This window comes from Sceloporus undulatus, chromosome 1 (genome assembly GCF_019175285.1).
Source record: "Sceloporus undulatus isolate JIND9_A2432 ecotype Alabama chromosome 1, SceUnd_v1.1, whole genome shotgun sequence".
NCBI lineage: Eukaryota > Metazoa > Chordata > Lepidosauria > Squamata > Phrynosomatidae > Sceloporus > Sceloporus undulatus.
In genome coordinates this window covers 231,791,872-231,818,757 of record NC_056522.1, presented here as the reverse complement: position 1 = coordinate 231,818,757, position 26,886 = coordinate 231,791,872, and the positions used below count along the sequence as shown (strand labels likewise).

At 40.6% G+C, this 26,886-nt stretch overlaps 1 protein-coding gene across 1 annotated transcript in view; it reads right to left on the bottom strand.

Moving 5' to 3' along the window:
- The window catches only part of TMEM163 (transmembrane protein 163), a 108,053-nt gene extending 94,588 nt beyond the window's left edge, over window positions 1-13,465 (bottom strand). Inside the window, exons 1-2 of the mRNA XM_042462239.1 lie at window positions 13,162-13,465; window positions 8,286-8,405 (exon numbers count right to left, since the gene is read on the bottom strand). Of these exons, the coding sequence (XP_042318173.1) occupies window positions 8,286-8,405; window positions 13,162-13,372 (331 nt within the window). The 5' untranslated portion in view covers window positions 13,373-13,465. The remainder of the gene's footprint in view (window positions 1-8,285; window positions 8,406-13,161) is intronic.
- Between the last annotated feature and the right edge of the window lie 13,421 nt (window positions 13,466-26,886).

Below are 26,886 nucleotides of genomic sequence, written 5' to 3'. Positions count from 1 at the left end.
CCTTTTAATTAAACACCTGAAGCTGTAGGCAATAATTTAGAACTTGTGTTCTCCTTATATTAATACTGAATGAATTACATTGTGGTTAGCTTGTTTTATCTGAACATTATTTTATAAAAATGGATATGAAATTCTTTACCAGACTAAGCCACAGTAAACTATAATCTGCAAAATAAAGATAATTTAAAATATACTTTCTCAATACACAAAGTCCTTGGTATGATCTGAGCAACAACTGGCATCATATGCTTTGCCAAACAAGTCCTAAATGATCAAATAGATATGTTTGTTTCCATACAAACAGATAGAGCCTTTGAAGCTGTTTACAGAATCCTGTACTGAAAATATTAACTGGTGTATGTTATAGTGATAATATCCATGTGTTAATTCGAGTATCATGCTAGCAGATTTAATCAGGAAGAGCATGATTCACAGAATCATAAGACTGAACCCAAGGATTCATAACCAATAGAAATAACCTTGTTTGTCTCATTTTAAGCGTGACCTTCATACCATTTCGTAGAAGATTCTGTACTGCTAGAAACATTATATATTGCCTTAACTGCAGGAAATTTCTACTTTCCATAGATATTGTAAATATAAGTTGCATGCTTAGTATACTTAAGTGCACTGTTATTGTAAGTAATAAAATCCTACTTATTTAAGTAGATTCTGTCTATTTAGTTCAATTAGAACTATATATCTAATTATACTAAAGAATACTAAGAATATTTCAAAATAATTCTTCATAACTAAATATGTATACCATTACATTCTAAAATCACAACAATGTGCAATATATAATATTGTACCCATTAAAAAGTGGATTGGATCAGAGCTGCTGTTCCATGAATGATAGATCTGCTTCAAAAGGTAAGTCAAATTCAGCACTGGTTCTTGTGAAGAATGTGACAGGAAGCTATCTTCACTAACTTCCCCTCTTCCTTGCAGTTTTCAAAGCAGGGTTTTTTTATGGGGAAGGGAAACATAGGATCTGCTCAAAAAAGGAAGGGGTTGGCTACCCCCACCCACGCCTTTCTAATACATGACTATGCAAGCAGTGGAATTATGATCTGTCCAAATCTGGATCCAGCCCAGTAGCTGCACTGATTTTGTCTTCAAAGCAAAATCACAGAGATCCTATTTTGCACTATGAAGAGGTTTATATTTGGACAGTTTGCAGCACTAGAAGGTTCAAAAACCAAGGGATATATGTATATGAACTAACTTATTCTGAGTCACACAATGAAGTGAATATTAAAACCAGATATCTTTCACTAACCCTTTCAAACCATCTTCCGTCAGAAAGACAATAACTTAATGTTTTATTTTGCAGCTATCTCACCTTCAACATTAGGGCTTACCCAGGTAAGCAGAACATCTCAATACCTCTGAATAAGTACTTTTGTTCTGTATAACAGGTCAAAGATATAATCAGATATATTCTATACATATTTCTGATGAGACTGACTGAAATTTAATGCTTTACTAAAGGCCTATTTGATTACTGGCAGAAAGCGGAGACAGAGCTACTGCTAGCTGGTGGATAGCCACCTGCATCTGCCATTTTGGTTATTGTCTGACATGTTACTCAGGCCCTGGGAGTCTTTGCTATTTAGAAATGTTCCTTTTAAATCAGCATGTGCTTGACCTAGTTACTTTCCTGACTTACAGGTTGTACTGAGCTCCAGAAACAGTTGCTGCATTAGAATAGTCATCTAGAAACCATTTTGGCAGCTATGAGCCTGATAAGAGGAGGTGAGATGTTGCCTCCCTGCTAAACTATAAATATAGTCTAAATTTTCTTCTTGATGTTTGTACTGAATTGACATCACTGTCAGCAAGCACACTTTCCCTTGATAGATCCACTTGAACAAGAACACATCCTGTTAATCATCCAGCTCAACCAAGAGGCAGCAAGGATATCATGAACAGAGCCCTGCTTTCTGTATCCTACTTGGCTTAAGCCACTCCTTATTATCCTGACGTGTGCATTAATTGCTTATTATCCATGATTGGTCCAGAATATCTGGTAAATTCCTATTGAGTTTTTTTGGTTGTAGCTTGTGAAGCCTGGGAGTGGGGGGTGGGATGATTTTATCCAGTCCTGACAGAAAGAATGAAGACTACCAAGCAACACCAGGGAAACATAAACAATAATTTAGCCATAATGGGGGGAAATTTTCATCCTGTACCTATGCTGTCTGTCCTTTTTCAAGAATATAGATTCTTGCTTATTCTGTCTAAATATCTCATATGCCTGACCTGTGCATTAATGCTGTTAAAATCATATATATTAGCTTAAGTGCAGAAGGTAACATTATAAAATGAGATTTCTTAAGATACATCTGATAAAGGATAGAAGCATAAGAAACAGAGAGAAAGCAAGCCGTACAGTCTGACAGCTGCCAAACATGTTGAATAACTAGTCTGCATTCTCAAGGGAGGGAGTAGAAGCCACTGTGAACACTGGGTTCTTCAGTACTAACATTTTGCCATTATGAACAGTTAGAATGGGAAGAAGTCAGAATCAGAGGAAGCTAGGAAACAGAGCACCGTAAATAGCAGGTGTCTGCAAACGATTCTCAGTCAATTGAACTACTCCAAATTTGACAAGCAAAAGCCAATCATATCACACAAGAAGCAATCACCAAGCTCTTTGGGAAGCATCTCACCTTAAAAGCTGGCTAAACATGAAAGCAGCTGAGAAATAAAATACAATATGAATGATGAGGATAGGCACCACATTACATGTTAAGGTACTATTCAGTACAATGTGAGGAGTAAAAAAGAACCCCTCACATACATGAATAACAAATACATTGCTACAACTGTATCCAAACTATAGCTGTTGTATCAAATTACTCCACTGTTTACTTTTTTCCACAGTCTATAACAGGTGGTTAGAAAGCATACATTGTTTACCATGCTGCAAAATAGTTATCTGTTGGACCTGTTATAAGGCCAGAACGTACGTGGAAAGTTATATAAAAACACATCAATATTTTCAGCAATAAGGCACTAAAAATAACAAATAGACATAGAAGATAGAGTCACTGGCGTATTTGAAATTAAATTCTGCTCACTTGGTCCATTTGAACATTGCCCTGCTGCTAAAGAAGGCCAAATATATTCACTGTGTGAGCCAAGTATAACATAGGGCACTATACCTCCTCAGTTCCATGTACAAAAGCAGAGTAGACCAGCCACTTAATCTTATTTCGCCTCTGGCAACAGAGTAACATCCTCTACATGCATGAGGCTAGGAGACTGGAGAGCTAAAGTGGTCACCTAATGACCGGGCAGGCCATGCCTACCACAATTAGTTAAGGAAAATAAAAATATAACATGTGAAATAAGCATTTGTAGGCCAGAAAAGATGGACATCTATTGGAGATCCAGGCATCATTCAAATGGGTAGCTGGATGCATTTTCTTCAGTAGAAAAATAAAATCTGCAGTAGGAAACAGTTTTTGTAGAGTTGGTAATATAGGCTTCAGCCAAGAGTAAAGATATTTCTTAAAATGAAAAGATGAAAAAAAAACATAATGACTACAGTTTTCCTTCATTATTCATGATTGGGGTGCGGTGACTTAGTGGTTAAGATGCCAATTCTGATGATTGGAAGATCAGAAGGTTGGCAGTTCAAGGCCCGAATGCCACATGATGAGGTGAGCTCCTGTCACTAGTCCCAGCTTCTGCCAACCTAGCAGAAAGCATGCAAATGCAAGTAGATAGATAGGTACCATTTCAGTGGGAAGGTAACAGCATTTGGTGCAATCATGCTGGCCACATGACCACCAGAGTTGTCTTCAGACAATGCTGGCTCTTCGGCTCAGTAACAGAGATGAGCACAATTGGTTATGACTAGACATTCATGTCAAGGGACTACCTTTACCATTATCTGCAATAGTAAATCTTCATAGTCCATTATCTTACATTAGTAGTATATTATTGGGGCCAACTACCAGACTGTTCTATCTGTGTTCAAGGAGGACTCAGGCATTAAGATACATCTAGGTTGTTGGGCACCAATTGTGTTGTTTGCAAGCATTGTCAACTAAATCCAACACTCCTTTTGCACCACAGCTTCAGGATTCATTGGTATCTAAAGAGTCCTGCTTTTAATTACTAGATAAAAGTGTCTTTTTTTGTAAAGTTTTTCACTGTTATGTTCAATTTTTTTCAATTCTGGTTCAGTCCACAATGTCATCATGCTTCAGAGATAATGCCAAGGGATCTTCAGGCAATGCCTTGGTATGGCTGTTTTTAGTATACCATAGAAGACCCCAGACCTTGAAGACCTGTTTAGTACTTGGATGGGGGTCCACCAGGGAATGCCAGGTGCAATCAGCATATATTCAGAGAAAGGAACTGGCAAAAATCCCTCTGAGTATTCCCTACTTAAGAAAACCCTATGAAATTCATGGGGACATCATAACTCACCAGGTGGCTTGAAAGCATGCATACACACACACCATAAGAAGTTCACCTTTACAATCAGGGGAGTCAGTTCTGAGCTCCTTAGTTATACAAGGACTCTCTGACCCCACCTATCCTAAAGGAAGACAATCTTTTTCTTTTCTTCTGTTTTCCTGTCCTTTCTTTCAGCCTGTTACTGTTATAGTTTCTTCATTCATTCTTAATTTCTTCTTTCACTGATTCATTTTTTCCTCTTTTACAGATTTCCTGCCCTGGCTGTTGCACAGTTAGAAAGAAGTTAGGAAGCACTCACAGATGATCTTATGCTATCACTGGGGCATAACTGAAAGATTCCCCAGATGTGGCACTATACATTATTTTGCACACAATGCAACCGTGCTGTGGGCTTGCTCCCTGGAAAAAGGGGAAATCAGGACTTTCCTGGCTATAGCACTATGCCAGAAAAGCATTCCTCAATACTGAATATGGCAGGCAAATGGGAAAGAAGCTTCTCCGTGGTATCTACCCAATGCTTCTTCAGCAGTGGTGGAGGGAAGGTCACAATAAAGCCTAGGGAGAAGAGCATAAGCGAATGAGGACTATAGCACTAGGAATGGGAGTTGCCATAAGTGAATTTCCTGATCTGCATCATTCCCTTTGCCAGAATGTATTTGCCTCATTTGGAGAGGGAGCATGAATACAGATGACCATATGTTACCCATAACAAGATCCACAACAACTCCAAACAGATCTAGAAATCCTGGCCCTCCAATTGCACAATTCTGATCAAATATGGAGTTTTGACACATCTGTTCATAAAAAGGAATACCTGCTTCTTTTAATTCCTCCCACATAATGTCAACACCTGAAAATTATATAACTTTTAAATAGATGTGTTTTAAAACATGGAAGATTCAGTGGAAGTTTTTTGGTTAGAAAATGAAGTAAGTTTTCTTTTTCCTTTTTCTTGGGGCAAGTGGAGGCCAGTAACCATCTTTCTGAGCCAGGGTTGAAGCAGACAGCCCTGTAGGAGCAGCCTCTTGTCACTCCAGCCACAATCGTGCCAGGACCATGGTGATTGCATGGTCTGCTTCCAAAGTGGGCCACTGCTCTATCCCAAGCTGGCCGCTGCCAGAAGCCAGATTATTTCTGCTCTTTTTTGGTCCAGCTTTTACCTCTTTATTGTGGCCTTAGAACAGCTTCCAGATGCTTTGGGAGCATGTGTCATGTAAATGCCACACCCCCAAAGTAGCAGGAAGCTGCTTTATTTGGCCTGTGCATTTCAGGCCACAGTTTAAGAAAAGTGATATTTAATTCCTAAACTGTGTACCTCTGTGTATGTAAGCACTGCCACATTTACCATATTGGGACCATTTGGCCTTTCAGCCAAATTTTAAAATATCTTCTTCTTGGAATGTTACTTCTGATTTCTTAAACTCCTCACCACCAGAAATTGTACTTAAAGTGTCTGAACCATCATCAGGTCATCCTATGCACACTTACTTGTCTGCTCTGGAACTTATTTCTGAGCAGACCTGTTAAAGGAGTACAGTACAATGTTGAAATTTTTATTTTGTCCAAGCTGCTAGCAAACAGGAAGATGGTGAGTTCAGTCAGAAAACTATAGTATAGTCAGCCCCTCATATCCATAGATTCTTTATTTGTGGATTCAACTATCTATGGCTTAAGAATGTTCCAAAAAGATGTAAATTTCAAAAAGCAAATCTTGATTTTGCCATTATATAAAAGACACCATTTTACTACACCATTGTAGATAATGGGACTTGAGCATCTACATATTTTGGTATCCACGGGGGATCCTGGAACCAAACCCCTGTGGGTACCAAAGTCCCACTGTATCTCAAAAGGCCAAAAAAGCTAGTGTTGACCAGTTCAATCAGTCACTTTATTTATGTCCAGCCTTTTTCCCAAGGATGGGATTCAAGGCAGCTATGTAAATATTTTAGCACTTAAACAAAACTTTACAATACAAGTGTATGTTTTTTAAAAAAAAAAAATCTTGATTTCCTCAGTTTCCTGACACTGTATGCCACTCCTTCTTTGGAGAATAAAAAGGAGGAAGGGAGTGGAAGAGAAAAAGCAGGAATGTTTAAGACCATTATTTATTTTAGCATGAGCTTTTGTGGATATAATCCCACTTCTTCACATGCAGTACAGAGTGAAAACATCTTTAATTGAGGTTATATAAAATTTATTCGGTCATTGACCAGCAAGATTTAATTGAGGTTTCTGTCACCTAATATATTTTAATACAGTGACAACCAAGTGATATTTAGAAATAATTTTGCCTAGAATAATACCCATAGCCCAGTACATAACTCAAAATTACAGCACTGCTTCAGCTAGACATACTCCAAAGAAATTATATGGAAAACTTGTATTCTAAACAGTATAACCTTTTAACTAAAATATTTAGTATAGTTTGCCCATTTAAAAAGAGAAGTGAAAAGATTCATTACAAAATTATTTATTTTCAGTCATACAGAAAAATTTTGAGAAGCCATAACTCTCTACCTACACACCTCCTTTTAACTAAAACTTTACACCCAGATGTCACACCATACATACATTTCAGAAAGAAATCATTGATTTTAATTGTTCTGTTCCCAAGGTAAAAAAGATTGTACTTGTGAAACAGAACATTTTTTTTCTTATAGAAGCTTGTAAATAAATCCCTGTTTCTATATTTCATTCCTTCTTTCTTTGTAAAAATCAAAACAGAGTGTGTGTGTGTTTTCCATACAAATTACTAAGTAATATATGCTGAGTTCTGCGGAGCCCATTTGGCCACATCCTAATAACACCCCTTGGGAGCTGACACCAACTTTCAGCACTAGCCCATCACTGCAGATTAGCAAAAGAACATATGCTGCAGCAGCATTCAGTTTGCCTCACACCAGGAGATGGTATTTTGAATATCTCACACCAGTACTGTGTCTCTGTGAACTATTTTTATAATAATAAATAGTCTGGGTTCTCCAAAAAAAAAAAAAGCTAAGGGATATATCTTTTAAATACTAGTACTACAATCCAGTATTTCACATCACAAACTCTCTGTTCAAAATCTAAGAACACTTTACATTATTCCCAGCATAGCTACCTTGCAAATTTCTAATCTTTTAATTTTGTCTGAGCTAGTGACTTTCCCATCTAATGGAACCAGCAGCCTTTTACTTTGTTTAATTTTTTGAAGTAATATTTGCTTAAAATGTCCACACTGGGCACTTTAGGAAAGCCTGATTCTCCCTAGAATATTAACTTAAATAGCCTAAAGCAGAAAATCACATCCACATGAACATCATTAAATCAGTCACAAAGAGGAAATAATATTTGCAGAATGGAAGAATGCCCTCCAAAACTTGATTATTAGATCAGTAAATAAATACCATGTTGCATTATTAATCCAGCAAAATAAATATTACAGTACATTTTTGTGTATTATTTTGCCTCGGGGGGGTGTGGTTTTGTGTGTGTGTGTGTGTGTGTGTGTGTCTCAAATAAAAAAAGATGTCAAAGAAAGATTAAACCCTTGCTTCCCCTCTTCAGTTAACAATCAATTCATTATATATCTGATACTACTCAGAAAAACATAATATATTTTCATACCCACAAGTTCTAAAGAGAACCAAAGATCTGGTCCTTCATCTGACCTTCAACAATTCTGTTCAGGGGGGAGGAATACACAGAGCCATTTTATTGATTCATAAGCATCAGGCAAGCCTTGTCTAAATCACTTCATCAGTTATATATGAGCTATATAAAAAGCACAGAGCACAATCCTGTGTGATGCTTTCAGGTATCAAAGACAAAAGCTAAAGATTTGAAGTAGGTCCAATACTCACTGAAGGCAGCAACTGCCAGTGCCAGTGTGACAACAATGGAAGCCCAAGAAACCCACAGCGCCTTCTTTCTGTAGCTTTGAGCTTCATGAGGTTTTAATCTCGTGCTGCTTTCTAGTAAACCTGATGAGAGAATTTTTAAAAATACCTTTTATTGTTTTTAATAAAATATCACTAGATCTGATCAGAACCCCCCAAAAAAAACACAAACATGCTTCCTGTGTATAGTGTCATTTGGACCAGATTCAACTTATTATATTTAGACTATAAATAAAGCAAATACAGGTGCATGAGTTCAGCTGTGTCCAGCTGTGTGCCTGCATCTCATAAGGAGATTTAAAATGTACTAATTGCAGCCTGGAGCACACTATAAGCATAAAAGTACTATATGTGGAGGTTTCACAGCACCTTTACAGTTCCATTTTGCATTTACACTCTTGTTACTGATCAAGTGTCAATGAATAAGGGGAAAGTTTGCTTTGTGTACCAGTTAAGCAGGTGTGCAAACCAAATGGTAGCTAGACTATAGGATTATAAAAGCTAGACTATTACAAGGGGGCTGATATGATAGTGCATAGCTGGAAACTAGAGCATGCATAATAGAGGTGGCATTAGAATTCATTTGTTACACAGACACCTCCACTTGATTCTTTTGTTACTTCAAGTCTATGGGGCTTTACTCTACTAGCACAATTTAGCCATTCTTTTAAAATGACAGTACTCTATTTCCCAATTTAATTTCCTTCTCTTTCTGTCCTGCTCGCCCAATTTTTTAAAAAATATAGTAAAATACTGCTTTCCAAATAAATATATTCTAATTATGGGTAACTATGGGGAAGCATGAATGAAGACATCAAAATCATGCACAGCTATCAGTGGAATAAATCAGACAAAAGGCCCATTGAATTAGTGGTTCCATGCCAAAAGAGCAACATGAGGATCTGTGTCCAAGATACAGATTGCTAATATTCATGATTCACAATGGTAGTGATAAAATAAAAGGACATGTTTATAAAGCTAGATTTTAATTATTAAATGCTAGAATGTGAACGCGTCTCCTTCTCCCAAGTAATTTTTAACTATTACAATCTGAGGAAATTTTACACCATGCATTTCTTCCAATCTAAGATGAGGCATCGCCTCAGTTTGATTTAAATTGTTCCTCCTAAAAGCATTGTCTTGTATCTATGAGAAAGTCCCAGGGGACTGCATGCAAAACATCATACCGCTGCCAAATACATACAATGAAAATGGTTCCACAAGCAACATCAGACCTTTAGAGCTTGTATTATGTGTGCAAATTTCACCTAGAATGAACTTTCAAATATGTATTGGATTGTTATTAGGCTAAACTATAAATAATCAACAGGAATTAATTGAAAATTTATAGGAAAAGCCTACATTTGTCTTATTAAGGTGACATTATAGCTATCATTAACACACATAATTTTTTTCAGTTGTCTGTTTTGTTTTGTTTTTTAAAAGGGTCATTTCTAACTGATATGGAAAAATCTTTCAGATGACCATGTCTTTATTATGCCAATATTTAATCAACACTGCTTTAATCAGTACCACATTTAATTTTTTAACATTTCAGGTGAAAGTGCATGTTATGTTTTTAATCAATGTTCTTGCTCTAATTAATCCTGCATTCGTTACCTAAATCTTAATGGTATGGACATAAAATCCTAATCAGAGTAGTGGTGAGGAAACCACTCAAACTACAAAAAAATTAACATCCAAAAACTGAGCAATACTCTCAAAATAACTATGAGCAAATCAAGACTGATTTAAACATTTGTTCCTTCCAGTTTTACATTGAGTTAAAACAATCTGACCTGGGAAGGCTGGTATTGAAAAGCCTCTGATTGTACCAAGAGCTGACAGAAAATATTCTGGCATAAACGAAATGCGTATGGATCTCCAAAACAAAATCAAAAGGACAGGAACAAAATCTGGGACTTTCTAGTCTTTTTAAATAGTCTGGAAACACCCTGAATCTGAAACCTTCATATTCTTAAAATACACACAATTAAAAGAGGGTTTCATTAAAGAAACACATGCAGGATAAAAAAAAATAGACCCTAAATTTCTTCTGAAATAACATCAGTGGACTGAGCTATTGAGGGGAAGAAGGAAAGCCAGTTTTAAAAAGCAGCCCATATGGGTGCTTTCTCTCTCTCTCACACACACACACACCTGCACACTTACAATGCATTTAACTGGGGCCTTTGTTCCTTTGCTCTGTCACCTTCCATATATATATATATACACACACACACACACACATATATAGAAATATAGATATAGATATCAACAATCTCAGAATGAATAAAAGATACATAGTGAGAGCAGCATTCCTAGATAAGTCAGGGTCGTTTCATTACACACATACGTATGCACACACACACGCATGCGCACATGCACACAGAATTAAAATTGCACCTCAGACAAAATTCCTCATTGAGCGTATGTGCCTTCTTCAAGTTGCCTGTCAACTTGTGGAAACCCTGTGATATTCCTAAGGTTTTCTTAGGCCATGAATACACAGAGGTGTGTATTTTGTCTGTCCCTTCCTTTGAAATGTATTACTTCAAAGTAAAGAATTCAAAGACATAGCCGTGTCACTCCATTGAATCAGTCCGTAGGGAGATTTGAAGCCCCTTTGAGACTCACTGAAAGAAAGAGGTTGGCGGCACGAGCTTTTGTAGACTTCAGTCTACGTCTTCAGATGCATTCCTCCAAGAACTCTCTACGTACTGATTCAAAGTAAAGAAGCAAAGGGCATTATTATTATTATTTATGCTGTTAATAGGAACCATGTAGGGAATGTTTCCAGGGAAGGCGGTCGTTTTACACAAGACAATCAGGAATCTGGAAGGGAAGAGAGAGAAAGAGAGAGAGAGAGAGAGAGGAAATTGCAGACAATAGTTAAAAGCAAAGAAGATGCTATAAAAGCATGATAAGGGGTGAATTTAATCAGAGGAAACAAAGATGCCAGGGAGAATGGGGGGGCTCAAGAAAGGGCAGACTTCAAGGGAGCCAAGATAGATGCCAAGCCAGGGCCTAGGCACGTGTGGGGCAGGTGCCTTTGTGGGGGATAATGGGCTGAATGAGCCTTTTCCTCAAAGAGGAGGCGGGGAAGGAGGGCATGGCCTTTCCTGGCCCTGAATGGGGAGGCTAGGGAATGAGTTTTAAACTGCATTTTGAATAGAGGAGGTTGAAAAGCCCTCAGAAAAGAGAGTTCCAGGGGGCTGTTTCCCCATTGTGGCAGCCCTCTTCTCTGTCAGGAGGAAGCAAAAACAGATTAGAATAGGAGGAAGGGAAGGGAAGAGGGGGAATAACCATCACTTTGGCCACCTAGGAAGAAGAATGCACACCTTGGAAAAACGAAGGTGGTTTACAGAAATTATTGTGTTGGGTGTGTTTTTTGTTTGTTTGTTCCCTTTCCCAGGAACAAGGCAAAGGGCAGGGAGAGAGGGGCTGAGGGCTAAAAGAAGAGGCAAGGGGGCTAAAGTGGCAGGAAAGGGGCCCACAAGGGGGGGGGGGGGGGGTCGTCAAGGGGATGGACCCCCCAAAATGCCACTTGCAAGAGCTGGGGGTGTCGACTTTGCTCCCAAGGCAATCCAGAGGATGCAACAAGGCAAAATTAAAACATAAAGTAAAATAAAGAAGTAAGTGTTGGGGATTGAGCTAGGGCTCTGGAGACCAGGGTTCGAGTCCTGCCAAACCCACTGGGTGAACAAAGTCACACTCTCTCAGCCTCAGAGAGAAGCAATGTAGAAACTGTAAGAGACTAAGGGTGGTCTCCCTTAGTCGGAAACGAGTTGAAGGCGCACAACACACACCGAGACACACAACACACACCCCCAAGTTGTGGGCTTCCCCCAGCCCCTGAGGATGAAGTTCGCCTGGGAATCTGAGAGGGGCCAAGAAGACCCTGTTCCCTCCCCTCTGGCTTTTCAAATGGGGGGCTCTACAGGTCTAGCCGGCTACAAGAGCCATTTATGGAGGGAAAGTCGGACTTGAAGCGAGTTAGGCGTCTTGGCAAGAAAAGCGAAACCCTGCAGAAATAATTCGGGTTGACGCCGCTTTAACCGCCCTGGCTCAATGCTATGGGATTCTCATTGGTAGTTTTGTGTCAGAGAGCTCTGGTGCCACAGCAAACTAGAAATCCCAGGATCAGCATTTGAGCCACGGCAGTTAAAGTGGTCTCAAGCCGCATTATTTCTGCAGCGCAGATGCAGTTTAATAAAAGAGCCGCTTGGGCGGATGGTGGAAAGGGAGGCTCAGTGGCCAGGAAGAAGAGCAAGGCGGCCCAGGGCCTCCTCCTTCTCCAGGGCCATGAGGCTCCAAAGCGTCCTCCCAAAGAAGCAGGGACTTGACATTCAGAGGAGGGGGCTTGTTCTCGGCTATTGCTATTATTACTTCATTATGCTTTACCTGGAAAAGTATGTTTTTATTTTATTTCACTATTTTTCTTTATCTGATTTGTAGCCCGCCTTTCTCCCCAAGGCGGCTCACTGAGGAAACCTTTCAAACTGTTAGAGAAGTCAAACAACTCAAACGCCTGTATATCAAACCACGCCAAATACACACCATCGAAAATATCATCTGAAAATCACCCAAAATACACACCATACAAAACCACAGAACACAGACACGCACGATATAAAAGAGAACCTAAACATCCGATGAAATAGAGACCATCGAAAATAGGATCTAAAAAATCACACAAAATATCATCTAAAATCACGTAAAACATACACAAGTTGAAAAGGGACTAAGCTTGGGGAAAGTTGGGCGAGGGAGAGGAGAGGGAAGGCAGGCAGGCAGGGTAATGGGGGGGGGTTGGGGGGGTCTTTGCAAAGAGGCTCACCTCGGTCTTCCAGCTCCTCGCTGAACTGGACCTCCTCCCCGAGGCGCAGCTGCTCTCCTTGGGCTGCAGGAGGAGGAGGAGGAGGAGGAGAGGGGTCCTGGGGAGCTGGGAAGGCTGGCGAGGGAGTGCTATTCCCAGCAGGCTGGACCACGGTGGTCTCCGGGATGCTGCTCCCCACTTTGTCCCCGGGGTGGGCTGTGGGTGCCTCCATGGCAGAAAGGGAAATGGGGAGGAGGCAGGGCCAAACAAAAGGCCCCCAGTGGCCCCTGGCTGCGCTGCGCCCTGCAAGCTTCCTCCCCTCAACTGCGCGCAGGTGGGAGTGGGACCCAGCCCTAGCAGCAGCAGCAGCACCTCGCCAAGCGCCAGGCTCCTCCCCCCTCCGCAAAGGCCAGCCCCCAACGCCCCCCAGGAGCGCCCCAGGCAGTGGCCTCACTCCCCCCCCCCAAGGAGGATTAAGAGGAAGAGGGCATGCCACAGACACACACACACACACCACCACCCCAAGAACAGCTCAGGAGAGAGAGGCTGCCCAATAGCCCTGCCTCGGTCAGTGGAGGACCATTTGAGAATTGGAGAGAGGAAGGTGGACACATGGAGGACATGCCCTGGGGGGGGGGGGAAGAGGAGGACACTCTGCTCACTGTGTCCATTTGGGGCAGGACTTAAGGGCCAGCACATATACTGGGGAAATCATCCAGTCTGAGACTGCTTTGACTGCCCTGGCTCAGGGCTAGAGAAGGCTGAGAATTGTACAGTGGTCCCTCCACATTCGCTGGAGTCTGGGGCCCAGGACCCCCTGTGAATGTGGAAAAACCTCCAATAACAGAAGGAGCATTAGTCAATTGCATTCTGTTGCATCCATTTACTCAAGATTAATACTTTTCTAAACTGAACACTGAGAACAGTACAACTGGAAAAGTTTGATGAAGCACAACAGAGTGATCACATCTGTCCCCTTTGTGAATGGTAACAGAGAGATGCTCACAGAGGCCCTCGTACAAAGGGCAGAAGAAAGATCCTGGGAAGTAAACAAAGAAAGGAGCCCAGACACAGGGTGGCTATGGGAAGATACTGGGCTTTAGTTATAAAAGATTGACCATACCATTGTGTTTTTAAAAAGGAACCTGCAAGAACAATAAATGTGAAAAATGAACAAGTATGTTCACTCATGCCTTAATAATCTGTAGGTTATATCACTGTATGATGTTTACTCTTGAAGACAGCATTTTGAATATCAGTTGGAAAGCTTCCACAACTTCATCCTCATTAAGATTGTAATCACACACTTACCTGGAGGTGCAAGATTGTTTATTCGGAGCAGAATGCAAAGGACTTCCCTAGTAATTGCAGTTGGTATTACGTAGCTGATACAGGTTTATTTCAAGAACTAACTGGATAACATTATCAGACTGTGGTAGTAATTTGTTGGTAAACAGTTCTCAGTTCCACTCTTCTTACTGATGAGAAAATTACAGCATACATAATCATAAATCTGGGGAAGCAGGGGACCAGTAACATCTTCCTTTATCAGTGACAGGTGGCCAGTTTACAACACACATACCTAGTTGTGGTAAATTACCATTTAGCAAATGTTTCCCGTGAGCTGGCTATGTTTGTCTATTGCAGCATAAACAACAAAGAACCCTGTGGCATCTTCAAGAACAACATGTTCAATTGAGCAGCACTACCATTTTATGGTGAAGTGGATGTTCTCATATTATGTATTTTCTGTCTCCTGTTCATGCTGAGAAAATGCATGTTCCCTTCATCTATTGTCAGGATAAAAACCAGTGTTGTGCAGAGCATTCAACTAGGACACTGGAAGGCCAGGATTTGAATCCCTACTCAGCAATAGAAATCCACTGGATGTCCTTGGGCAGGTTATACTCTCAGCCTCAGAGGAAGGCAAAACCAAACCCCCTCTGAAAAAATTCTGCAAGAAAACCCCATGATAAGTTTGCCTTTTTTAGAGTCACTATAATTTGGAAACAACTTGAAGGCACACAATGACAATGTTCATTTTAAATTAACTAGCTTTGTGCCAAATAAATGTCTTCACCATTAAGGCAAATGCGGGACTGATAGGGTCCTCCAGATGTTATTGAACTGCAAGATCCAGAAGTCAGTGGTGGGAAATGCTGGGAGTTGCAGTTCAAGGGCATTGGTCATTCCCCACAGTTCCTACTTTATGGTACGCCACAAGAGTCCTCATTGCTCTTCTTCAGCAAATGGTCATCAGAATTCTCCCATTAAATATGCTGGCAGGGGAGGGATACAATTACTGGCAATACAAAAAGCTGGCAAGGCCCCATGAAAAATTTGGCTAGGCTATGAATGGTTGGAGAATGGAAATATATGAGCTTGAGAATTTTGGAATACTTGGAGACAGAATAAAACATATAGACTGCTGGCAGGGAAATTGTATTCTGTTTTCCAGTGACTCCACATTTGTTTTCCAGGTCAGCTCTAGGATAATCTTTTCCATTTTTCCTCTGTATGTATGTATAGTAGAGAGTAGGGAGCTGGTGAATTGATTCACTCAAGGAAGCTACAGCCATCAGTTAGCAAGAGCAGATGCAACTGATGACCAAGCTCTTAGAGATCTCTTATTCATAGGATCATCATAAACTGAAGTTGTCTTGACAGCAAACAACAAAGGGCGAAGTCGTATGGCAGCTGCTTATATTCTAATTCAGCCCACTATGAGCTATGTCTCTGGTTGACTTTTTCTGTGGGTTGATGGCCCCTCAAAACCTTGCGGTTCCCAGCCACAAATCCCATCTACAATGTGACAAATCTCCTGTCCTGAAAGTTTCACAGAAAGCTGCCACATACTGCTGTTTCTATTGGATGCACTGTACTCTAGTGACTGTTAAAACAGCTAACATGAGGAACTAGTAGGCTCAGGTGAAAGGCTAAAATTCAGGTGTTGATAAAAGAACTAACTTTTGTTATGTTGCAGGCCATGAGCTGTTATGAGGAAGGGATTAGGCAGGTGAGCTTTCCAAGCAAAACAGTAAATCTCATTGAAGACAGCTGGATTGAATTCCAAGCAAAAAACTACACAGGGTTGCACTGTTAGAGGGCCAGGCCACAGCCGCACCTAAAAAAAAACCTGTATTTTTAACTTTTGTTCTTAGAAGTGAGCACCCTTGAGTTGAATAGGGAATACTTTCAGCTAAGTGTGCATACATTTACTTAAGCATGCTATCCTGGAAGAGTTTGAAAATGTTACTGTCCCTCTGCTACCTAGAGGATTCTGAGAGTAGTAGTCCAAAAAGTAACATTTGGGGGGGGAAAAGGAGTTTGACAACATTTTGACAATTCACTAATCTCATGAGCATCACTGAAAAAACCAGACTTACATCTGAGTGGACAAACTAAAGTTAGAATCATCCAAGCCACTGTATTCCCCATTACCATGTATAGATGTGAGAGCTGGACAGCAAAGAAAGCAGACAAGAAGAAAATCAGCTAATTTTAGTTGTAGTGCTGGAAGAGAGTGCTGAGGTCACCATGGGTGGCCAAAAGGACAAACAAATGGTTACTTGAACAGATCAGGCCTGAAATCTCCTTGGAAGTGAAGATGATGAAACTGGCCACATCATGAGAAGGCACAACTCATTAGAAAAGACAATAATGCCAGGGAAGGTAGTAGGCAGTAGAGAGAGAGGAAGACCACACACCAGATGGCTGGACTCAGTCAGAGAGGTCATGGGCATAAGTCTGCAGGACCTGAGCAAGGCAGCTGAAGACAGTTTTATTAATTTATTCTTTTATCTATTTCCAGATTTATATCCCACCTTTCTTCCACAGGGGGATTCCAGGCAGGATCCAAGACAAGGGTTCTTGGACATGTCTCATCCACAGGGTCACCATTTGTCGAGGTTGACTTGAGGGCAGTTATCAACAGTAACAAGAAGACACACTGTAAAATTCCATCAGAGTAGAACCATACCTAGCAAGGTTGTTTTTCATATGCAATCCTAAGAGTCAGTGGGGCCTCACTGAGACCTGAAGACCTTCAAGAGTGGGCAACATCAAGGCCCTAGGATAGACTGAGTCTGGAGAAGCAGTTGCATTTCATCAGCTGACCAACTAAATAGCTACTGTGTCTTGGGCAGCTGATGCACATCCATAGCTTGTGCTGCTGTTCCTGGCAAGTTCTTACATCACATTATCACAGGGTAAAAGACCAACACAATTGGAGCAATCAGAATTGGTATTAGTCTTGGCTTCTCCCTTCCTTTCTTGCCCCATGGCAGTCACTTGCTCTCTTGAAAGGTACAGCTATAACTGCCAGATACAGAGGAAGACAGGACTGCAACAATTTTGCACAACACTCTTTTGTACAACAAATAAAGTCGAGGGAATCCTGTATTTTTTTGCCACTGGTCCATTTAGTTCTGCAGCCTGTCACTGGGCTGCTGAGGAAATGACTAGTTCAAGGAATGTCACTGAGCTGCCCTCAGCTCCACACTCCATCAGAACGTAATGGCCTACTGAAGAACTGTAATAGTAGCTCAAAGGTTAATTAGTTTTCCTTAGACACTGAACTGTATATCAGGAGGTCCACCATCTCTTTCTCCACCTCAGGAAAGAGTAGTATTGGGACTGTTGTTAGGATTACAATTAGATAATGCTTATGACATATTTTGAATGCTTAAAAGCAACATGCACACATGAACTATTCAAGCTGCACATTTCATACTACATAAAATGTGAAATCATTACATTTATACAATTAACATTCCATTGTTTGACCAGAAGAGACACTGTAGGACTAAGAGCACTGAACTCTATGTCTTTATAGAATTATTTTTCTTTTTTTAGCATTTACACTGTCTTCCAGTCCAAGCACTAGTCATTTAAGTTTTCCTTTGTCTTAGGTAAAAACAGCCAGCTTATTTTAGTCAATACAGGCACGCTACAGAACGTCCTTAAAGGACGGTCTGGCGGCAGTGCCATTTGTGCCACCGGCAAGCCACAGCGGATATACCATCTTGTTTGATATTGCACTGTATTGTATTATTTTGATTGTTGTTCACCGCCCTGATCATAGGAAGGGCGGTATACAAATAAATTTATTATTATTATTATTGTTGTTGGTGGTGGTGGTGGTGGCAAGAAAAAGAAGCCACTTTTTGCAGCTTCTTTTTGTGGCTTCTTTTTGCGACGCGCACTCACGATGTGGCCTGGGCGCCGTGACGTGCGGACGCTAGGCGTCCATTACGTCAAAATGGCAGCGCCCAGGCAACCCTAGTACATACAGAGTACGTACTTGGGTACCTGTCTGTAGCGTGCCACAATGTCCTATGTCATTATCATTTAATGTAACTTCCAGTGCATTCCAATACATTTACTCAAAAATAAGCCCCAGTGAGGGTGCATCTACACTACACTGTGGAAATAATGCAGTTTGAACCCACTTTAACTCTCATGACTCCATCATACAGAATCCTAGGATTGGTAGTTTTTGAGGCACCAGCACTCTGGAAGAGAAGGCTAAAGACTCTGTAAAACTACAAATCCCAGGATGGTGTAGGATGGAGCTACAGCAGTTAAAGTGATGTGAAACTACATTATTTCTACAGTATACATACACCCCAAATTGATTTGGACTTACTCCCAAATTAGTAACAACACCCCAAATTGATTTGGACTTACTCCCAAGTTAGTAACAACCCAAGTGCAACTTTCATTTCACTTGCATGAGTTAGGCTGAGCTCCATCAGTTAATAATGTGAATCTTTCTATGTACACCTACTTTCAGCAATTATGAGACATGAGGAATGAGTTTACAAATAAAGTAGCTCAAATCTATCTTGAGCTGTCAGGACAAAATGGGGTGGTTTTCTAAAGTCAGCACTTGCACTAATGGCAGAACTCTAGCGAGCCTTTCATAGTTGCCATTTGGGACTATTTGCTGAGGTCTGAATATATCAAGAGCTTAAATCTCTCTCCCTTAATCCTAAACATTAATCCTCAAGGTACATTCAACTAAGCTTTCAAATATATATATTTATTAGACAGGAAAATGGAATTAGGAAAAAAAACATTGAAATTGAGCTAAAAGCTGGTTTTAAATGTTAAGTGATGTAAAGAGTATAAATAGGAAAGGGGTATGCATACAGATACCATAACATCTGAAGCGGAGCAGTGTGTTAGCTCACCCCCCACCCACCCTTTCCACATGTGTTTTTGTCAGTTTCTGAACAGAAGAGCCACCTCTGTTTATGTATGAGGGCTCCCTACATGATTCAAAACAGGGGAATCAGTGGGCAAACTCTTCGCATCTTCAGTCTTCCCAGATCCATCACATTCAAAAAGAACTCATCTGGCATGGTGAGCCCCTCTACATTAGCTGGGGGTAGAGGCACAGGAGCCCTGTCAAAGTGAGAGAGAAAAACCCACAAGTAAAAAAACACTTTTTTAACCTGAAAGAACACCTTTCTAGGAATCGTTATGTCTTCCAGTGCAACTCTGTGGCCAATATCCGGCAGACACTGACCACAGAATTGGACTGGAGGGCTTACAAACACAGAGAGAATTGTTTTCTTTAGGAATCTCTAGGTCCTCCAGCACGACTCTGTGGTCAACATTTGGCAGAGTCGTGCTGGTAGACCTAGAGATTCATGGGAGTTTATCACATGGGAGGACTTTCTCTTAATTTCGAATGAAAAGAAAGTGGGGCCAGAACACATTCACGTGAATTTGCTAGTTCAGCGAATTTACATGAATTCGAATTGCGTTCAAACTGACTTCCCATTGCCTGAAAATAGCTTGCCATTGCCAGAAATTGCATGTGGTAGTCTTATCACGCAATAACATGAAACCCCATGATTGCATTCGGACTGACTTCCCATTGCCCGAAATTGCGTGTGGTAGTCTATCACGCAATAACGTTAAACCCCATGATCGCGTTTGGATTGCCATTGGATTATGCTTCCAATTTCCCTTGTCTGAGAACATCCCTAGAGAAAACATAGTAATCAAATCTGCAAATAATCAAATCCACAAAAGTAAAAGCCACAAATGGGGGGAGCCAACTGTAAATGCATGAGAATTGTGCACAGTAAGCAAATGCAAAAGGACACAAGAGTTGTAAAGAAGAGAGAAATTCATCATGTTATAGGTTGTTGTGCAGACTACACCTGATCAAATGCCCTATACCAGTAGTTTTCAAGCTTTATGTTTCCAAATTAGTAGTGTTATCAGAATCTCTGATCATTGGCCAAGCTGGTTGGGACCTGTGGGAGCTGAAATCCAAACCATCTGAAAAAATAGAAGCTAAAAACTTCTTTTTTATTCAACTATTAAAGGTAGAGAAACCTAATTTTATTTTGCATCTATCCACTTTAGGATTTGTTACATTTTCTGGTGGGCAAAGGTTGACCTTAAGATGATCTTCTAGACAGCCCACTTGTAATAGTATACTGAGCAACTAAAATGATATTTAATGCATTGTGTTATTTGAACTGTGTGGTACTAGGAAACCACACTGAACTAAATAAGTCTTATCACTTAATAATTATGTCTGAAATTGTACTGGGATCCTTCACTGCCTATCCTTTGGCATTCTTCTTAATTAGACAAACTTTGACTTTATTCAAATAAAAGTTTAACCCACATCAACTCCCACATTTCATTCATTTCTTATACTATCAGCAGTACCTTGTAGTTTTTCTTTCTTGTTTTAGATTGTTAATAGTCATCTTTAGAGCTTGGAAAAGTTATATTGAGGAATACAATTCCCAGAAACTCTTTGCCAGTATAGCCAGTGGCTGGCCTAGGTGGGAATTCCAGAAGTTTCATTACATAAGACTGCTATTATAGCCAGAAATAAGGCATAAAATGTAATAAACCTCTGAGCTCCAATTTCTTTTGCTGGCTTCCTGTTAAGTAAAGAGTCAGTGACCAGGCAGCTGATTGGGCACAATGGAATCTTTGAAGAATATCTACACTTTTAACATGAGTGACAAGAGAGTGAATGGGGTGTTTTTAGATAGCCAGATATAGCCTCTACCTGAAATAGTCTAGGCCAGGATCAAAGGCATTGCTTGGGTTCTGTCCAGCACACATTGAACAATGTAAGACAATCTGATGAGGACAGACAAGATGATGAAGCTTAAGAAAGAGAACTCTGAGCCATGGACTGCAGGAAAAGAAGCTGATTGCTGACAAAGGATTATTAAGGAAAGTGTTAATGCATAGCATGATATGTCAAAGTACTGTCAAACCCCTGCATAAGCTTGGGTTCCTTCATGTGTCTGGCAGGCTCACCAAATCATTCTTGTTCACAGTATTTGTTCTTGCTGATGAAATAATTAAAATGACGTTTTAGCATGTTCCACCAGGAAGAAGATTTTAAACTTTATTATAAATTATCTATGGCAGGATACAGACCGCCCAAAAAGGACGGTCTCCCACTGCCCTGGTTTGCTGCGTGAGGGAGCCACAGTGGACAAACCACGTGGCTCCCTCGCGCAGCAAAAAGAACCCACAAAAATCAGGTTCTTTCTGCGGCGCGGTTGTGATGCTGTAGTGCGCCAATGGCACACTAGCAGCATCACAATGACACCGGGACGTTTGGACGCTAGGCGTCCATCACATCAAAATGGCGGCGCCCGTATGTACAGGGCACCGCCATTTTGATGCCCTTATCACATGCGAGGGGCAAGCCGCGTCTGGAAGCACTGCCCCTCACACATAATGACAGCACCCTGTCTGTACAGCGCCTATGATTGGCCCCATACAGACAGACCAAAATAAAGCTGCTTCAGGTCACTTTGGAGGTATGCTGTTTAATGCTGCATGTGTCCTAAGAGGCCAGAAGCTCCCCCAAAGGTGCTCCAGTCTTTAGGACTGGAGAATGGCTTTAGTGTAGATTCTGGACTCTTAGGATGCATGCATCATTTAAACAGCATATCTCCAAAGTGACCCAAAGCAGCTTTATTTTGGTCTGTCTGTATGGGGCCTATGTGTCTTGTATCGTGCTTTGCTGTTAACTATCCTCCCCAATTGAATCTATCATCTAGTGTTTAAAGTTCCTCTCTTTCTACTACCTTCTATCTTTCCTAGCATTCATGTCTTTTCTAATAAGTAATGCCATCTCGTGATGTGGCCCAAGTATGACTAGTCTTCTAGGGAGATTTCAGGCTTGATATGTTCAAGAGCCCATTTATTTGTCTTTTTGGCTGTCCCCAGAACCCTCAGCACTCAGCTCAAATGAGTTGATTTTCTTCTTGTCAGCTTTCCTCACTGTCCAGCTCTCACACCCATACATGGTGATGCAGAATACAATGTCCAGCTAATTCTAGCTTTAGTGCCCAGTTGTATCCTGCTACTATGAATAAAAATATATTTTATTGAATGTTATTTTCCTGCATTTTTTAAGTCAATAAAAAGTGATTTTTAAAAACTACACTTCTAAAATATCATCTATTAGGAAACAGTCCAGCATTTTCAATTGGTGAAGGAAGCCTTGCTTACCTGGAACATGCTCATTTGCACTGCTATAAGGACATAGCTAAAAAGATCTTCCTCTTGTCTAATACAAGGGCTAGTACTCAAAGAAATCTGACATAGGTTGTAACTTCAGTAGGTTTTGTGGTGTTCAGGCAGGTCAGGCTGCTTGCCTCATGTGTAAGAGGGAAAGAGATGTGTTGTGGCAAACGCTGCTCCTGATAACATGACCAGAACATAGAATTGAGATGTATTATTGGTCCATGTTGTGTGACGCTCAGTATTGCTAGCTAATTCCCCAGCATTACCCACATTGCCTGGGACAGAGGCACCCAGCAGCTGGATTATTGTTGTTGTTGTTTCCAACTTATAGTGACCCTAAGGTGAACCTGTCATAGGGGTTTCTTGGCAAGATTTGTTCAGAGGGAGATTGCCTTTATCTTCATCTGAGGCTGAGGAAATGTGACTCGCCCAAGGTCACCCAGTGGGCCTCTATGGCTGAGCAAGGATTTGAATCCTGGTCTTCAGAGTCATGATCCAATGTTGAAACTACTACACCATGCTGGCTCTTCAGTGGTCTATGTATCTCAAAAATGCTTTAAAACTCAACTGTGGCTACATGTGGTTAGTGGTCCCACTCTCCTTCATCCCCAAAATGTTACCTTCCAAGGTACCCTGGGGAAGCCAGTGTGACCACATAACCCCCCAATAGTTGTCCAGAGTTTCTTATTCATGACCAAAGGCTCTGTGATATTTTTATTAGGGAAAAAACACATGGCTGGCATCATTTTGTTAAATTATAATGGTGTAAATCTGTTTTAGAACATCACAACTTTTTTCTTTTGCCATTGTGGGGGTCAGACTTCTGTTCTGACCATGCAGTGATTAAAATTCCTCCCCTCACCATATAAGTACTGTACACAGCTCTTCCTGCAATACAGCCATTACCATATTGTTGGAAAAAGGGGGGCTTAGCAGGGATGCATCCAGCTATTTTCTGGTAGATTGATAGACCCCCCCACCCCCACCCCCACCCCCACCCCAGACATTCCTGCAGTGTCACAGTGCATCATCTGCAGAAAAAATAACTGGATGCATCTCTATTCATCCCCCTTTCTCAGTTTGCAATAACATGAGGATGGTGCTGGGCAGACTGTACTGCTTATAAGGTGGGTGGGAATTGGATAGCATCAGGAGATGTAGCTACATGATATAAAGTACATATTGCCTCCCAAAGGCAGGATATCAGCCAATGTTTTTTAATGGACATTTTTGTTACAATATTTTGTAATGTTACTCAAGTATTCCTTCTTCACAAAGAATGAAAAAAAACAAACCAGAAATATGAGCTTCCTCATATGTGTTCCAGAATATGTTGGATATTTCTCTATTAGCAATTGTTATACAGGGTCACCATTATATAGAGAAAAACCCAAATGTTGCATCACAGGTGCCTGAAAATGGTTTGTTTGGCTTTCTGCATTAGCCAATTCCCTAATAGCACACTTACTGTTTCATTGTTGTTTGATACTAAGTGGTTAAACAAGTTTTCTGCCACTATTTGCCACCTTTCTCAAGAAGCAGGAGAATGCTCTTGAGCTGAAGGCAGCACAGAGATATTTGTAAGTCCAGCCGTATTAGCATCTAATATTAAATGTAACATCCTGGTTAGATCAGACAGTATTAACCACTCATATTGTTACTTTTATTATGTATGTGTAAACGCCAACTAAGGAACTTTCCCTATCATGGTGCCTATGGGACACTTGATTGTTACTTGATATGAGGTATGTACATTCAACCATAAAAAGGAATACGTGTACCTGATGTCTTTCATGGATTCTTGGTTCTATAGCAAGAGGAGAGGATATATGTATGTCTCCAGATGTTGTTGGAGTAGAACTCACATCAAACCAGTTTTATTCTTGCCCCATTCCCATGGATTGTATTGGTATGCTATGATGCACTGGAACTAGTGACACCATACACAGTAACAGCTCTGGTCACCATTTAGGGGCATTTTTCAGCTTTAGAAAGGCCTAGGGATTTGGAGTATGGCTGGGGGATAAAACGCCTCTGTTTTCAAGCAGTTCTTTTGCATTTGAGTAATTTTCTAGTTAAAATTGCCTGTGCAAAAATTAAAATTTGGAGGTTCCGGCAGGTTTGGGAGGCTTACACAGCCCTCTGGCTGCATTGTTTGTACCCCTGTTCTACACATACAATTGTTTCTGTGGGAAGATGAGCTAGGGCCATAAATAGGGAAGGGCATAGGTATTAGTAATACAGATGTGTTTGAAAAAGTGACGACTCTGGTTCAATCCATGATATGTCCCAAACTGGCTGGAAAATGCCCATGTCAGAGATGAGAGAACCCCTTGGCAGTCAATGTAGACAACTCCATACTAAAAGAACCAGTAGTTATAGTCAGTATAACTCAGCTTCCTGTAGTCAGCTAGGAAGTGGTTCAATATATTTCTCCATGCCTTCAAATAAGCCTTGGCTAAGGATAGTGTCTCTCCTCTGAATGAATGCCTGGAAGAGATAATGGTCTGGATGAGTAAAAATAAATTGAAGCAAGACAGAAGTGCTTGCTGTCAAAGGTCATAACCTGGGTTTGGAGGTGTCCCAACCAGATCTGCATAGAATTACAATCCTTCTGAAAGACTGTATTTGCAGTTTAGGGGTGCTTTCAGATCCATTGCCCTAAATGACAGCTCAGATAAATGCAATGGCCAGGAGGGATTACTATTTGCTTCAGCTGATATGCCAGCGACAACCCTTTCTAGACTTGGAGGACCTAAAGATAGTAGCGCACACACTGATTACCTCAAGGCTGGACTTTTGCAATGCGCTGTATATTCAGCTACCTCTGTACAAAGTTTGGAAACTTGAATTAGTTTAAAACATGACAGCCAGATTGCTTACTAGGCCATCCAGGAATGACCGTATCACACCAATATTAATATCATTCCACTGGCTGCCAATTAGTTTCCGAGCAAGTTACAAATCTTGTTTATTATTCTTAAAACCCTACATGCTTTGGGTTCAGGTTATATATGGGATCACCTCTTCCCATATAATCCACCCCATATGCTGAGGTCCTCCTGATGGACATTTACTACAGTGAGCCAGAACTAGGGTTGGAAACTGTCAGCTAGAGGACTTTTTCTTCAGCTGCCCCTAAACTGTGGAACAACCCGCCAGAAGAGATTTGACAACTGAATGCTGTGTGAATTTAAAATAGCATTAAAAACCAGTCTCTTCCAGCAGGCTTATCCAGATGATTTTTAAATTGTGAATTGTAAATGATGAATTTTAAAATGTGGATTGTTTTAATATTTTATGTCATATTTGTTCTTTTAAATTGATGTGTGGTTTAACTGATGTGTTTTTAACTGATGTCATGTATTGGGTAACTGTTGTTGTTCCCTACCTCGATCCATGGGGAGAGGTGTATTAGAAATTACTGCCACTACTACTACTACTACTACTATTATTGACAACAGTGTATTAAATTTGTGGAACCTTGTTACTTAGCAATGGATTGTTGGTCTCCAGTTGGTCTCCCTCTGCTGCTATTAGAAAGCTTTTTGATACAGCAGAGATTTCTGTCTCTGGAATAGGAAAGGAGTTATTTGAACAATTCTCTCGTTTCCTATGAACCCTCACTCATCCTCTTACAGAAGGCTAAAGGATCCTTTGGAACAGGGATAGCCTAAAATCACTTCCGTCCTGTTCACTAACAGAAGCCTCCACTGGTTCAAAGAGCCTTCAGTCTATGGCAGAGGGACACTAATTGGCTACAATCCAATATTTGCCCCAAATCTTTACATTTTCTGACCCATTGCCTCCCTATTCATGATGCTGTAAGCTTAAGAGACTTTGAAAACTAGGGAATCTTCCACATTCATCATCTCTTTAATTATTCTGGGTTTCGTATTTCTTGGTTTTTCAAGCTGCTTGTTCTTTCCTCTCTTCCTTTTGGCATCACACTTGTTAAAATTGGAAAGAATAACAGCAGAAGTGCCACAGACACGAAGCGTGTGATTTGTGCAGGCAACACACACCCACAAAACCTAATTAGCAAACGATTGCTTTGCACTTAATTTTCATTTAATTTAATGTGAAAAGTTATGTGGCATGTATCGGTGAGGAGGGTGTTTTGTTGTTTGTTTTTTCATTAACGAGTTTTTAAAAATCTGTACAGGCAGGCACAGATAGGCTAACTTAAGATAGGCTAACTTAAAATAGGGTTTAAAA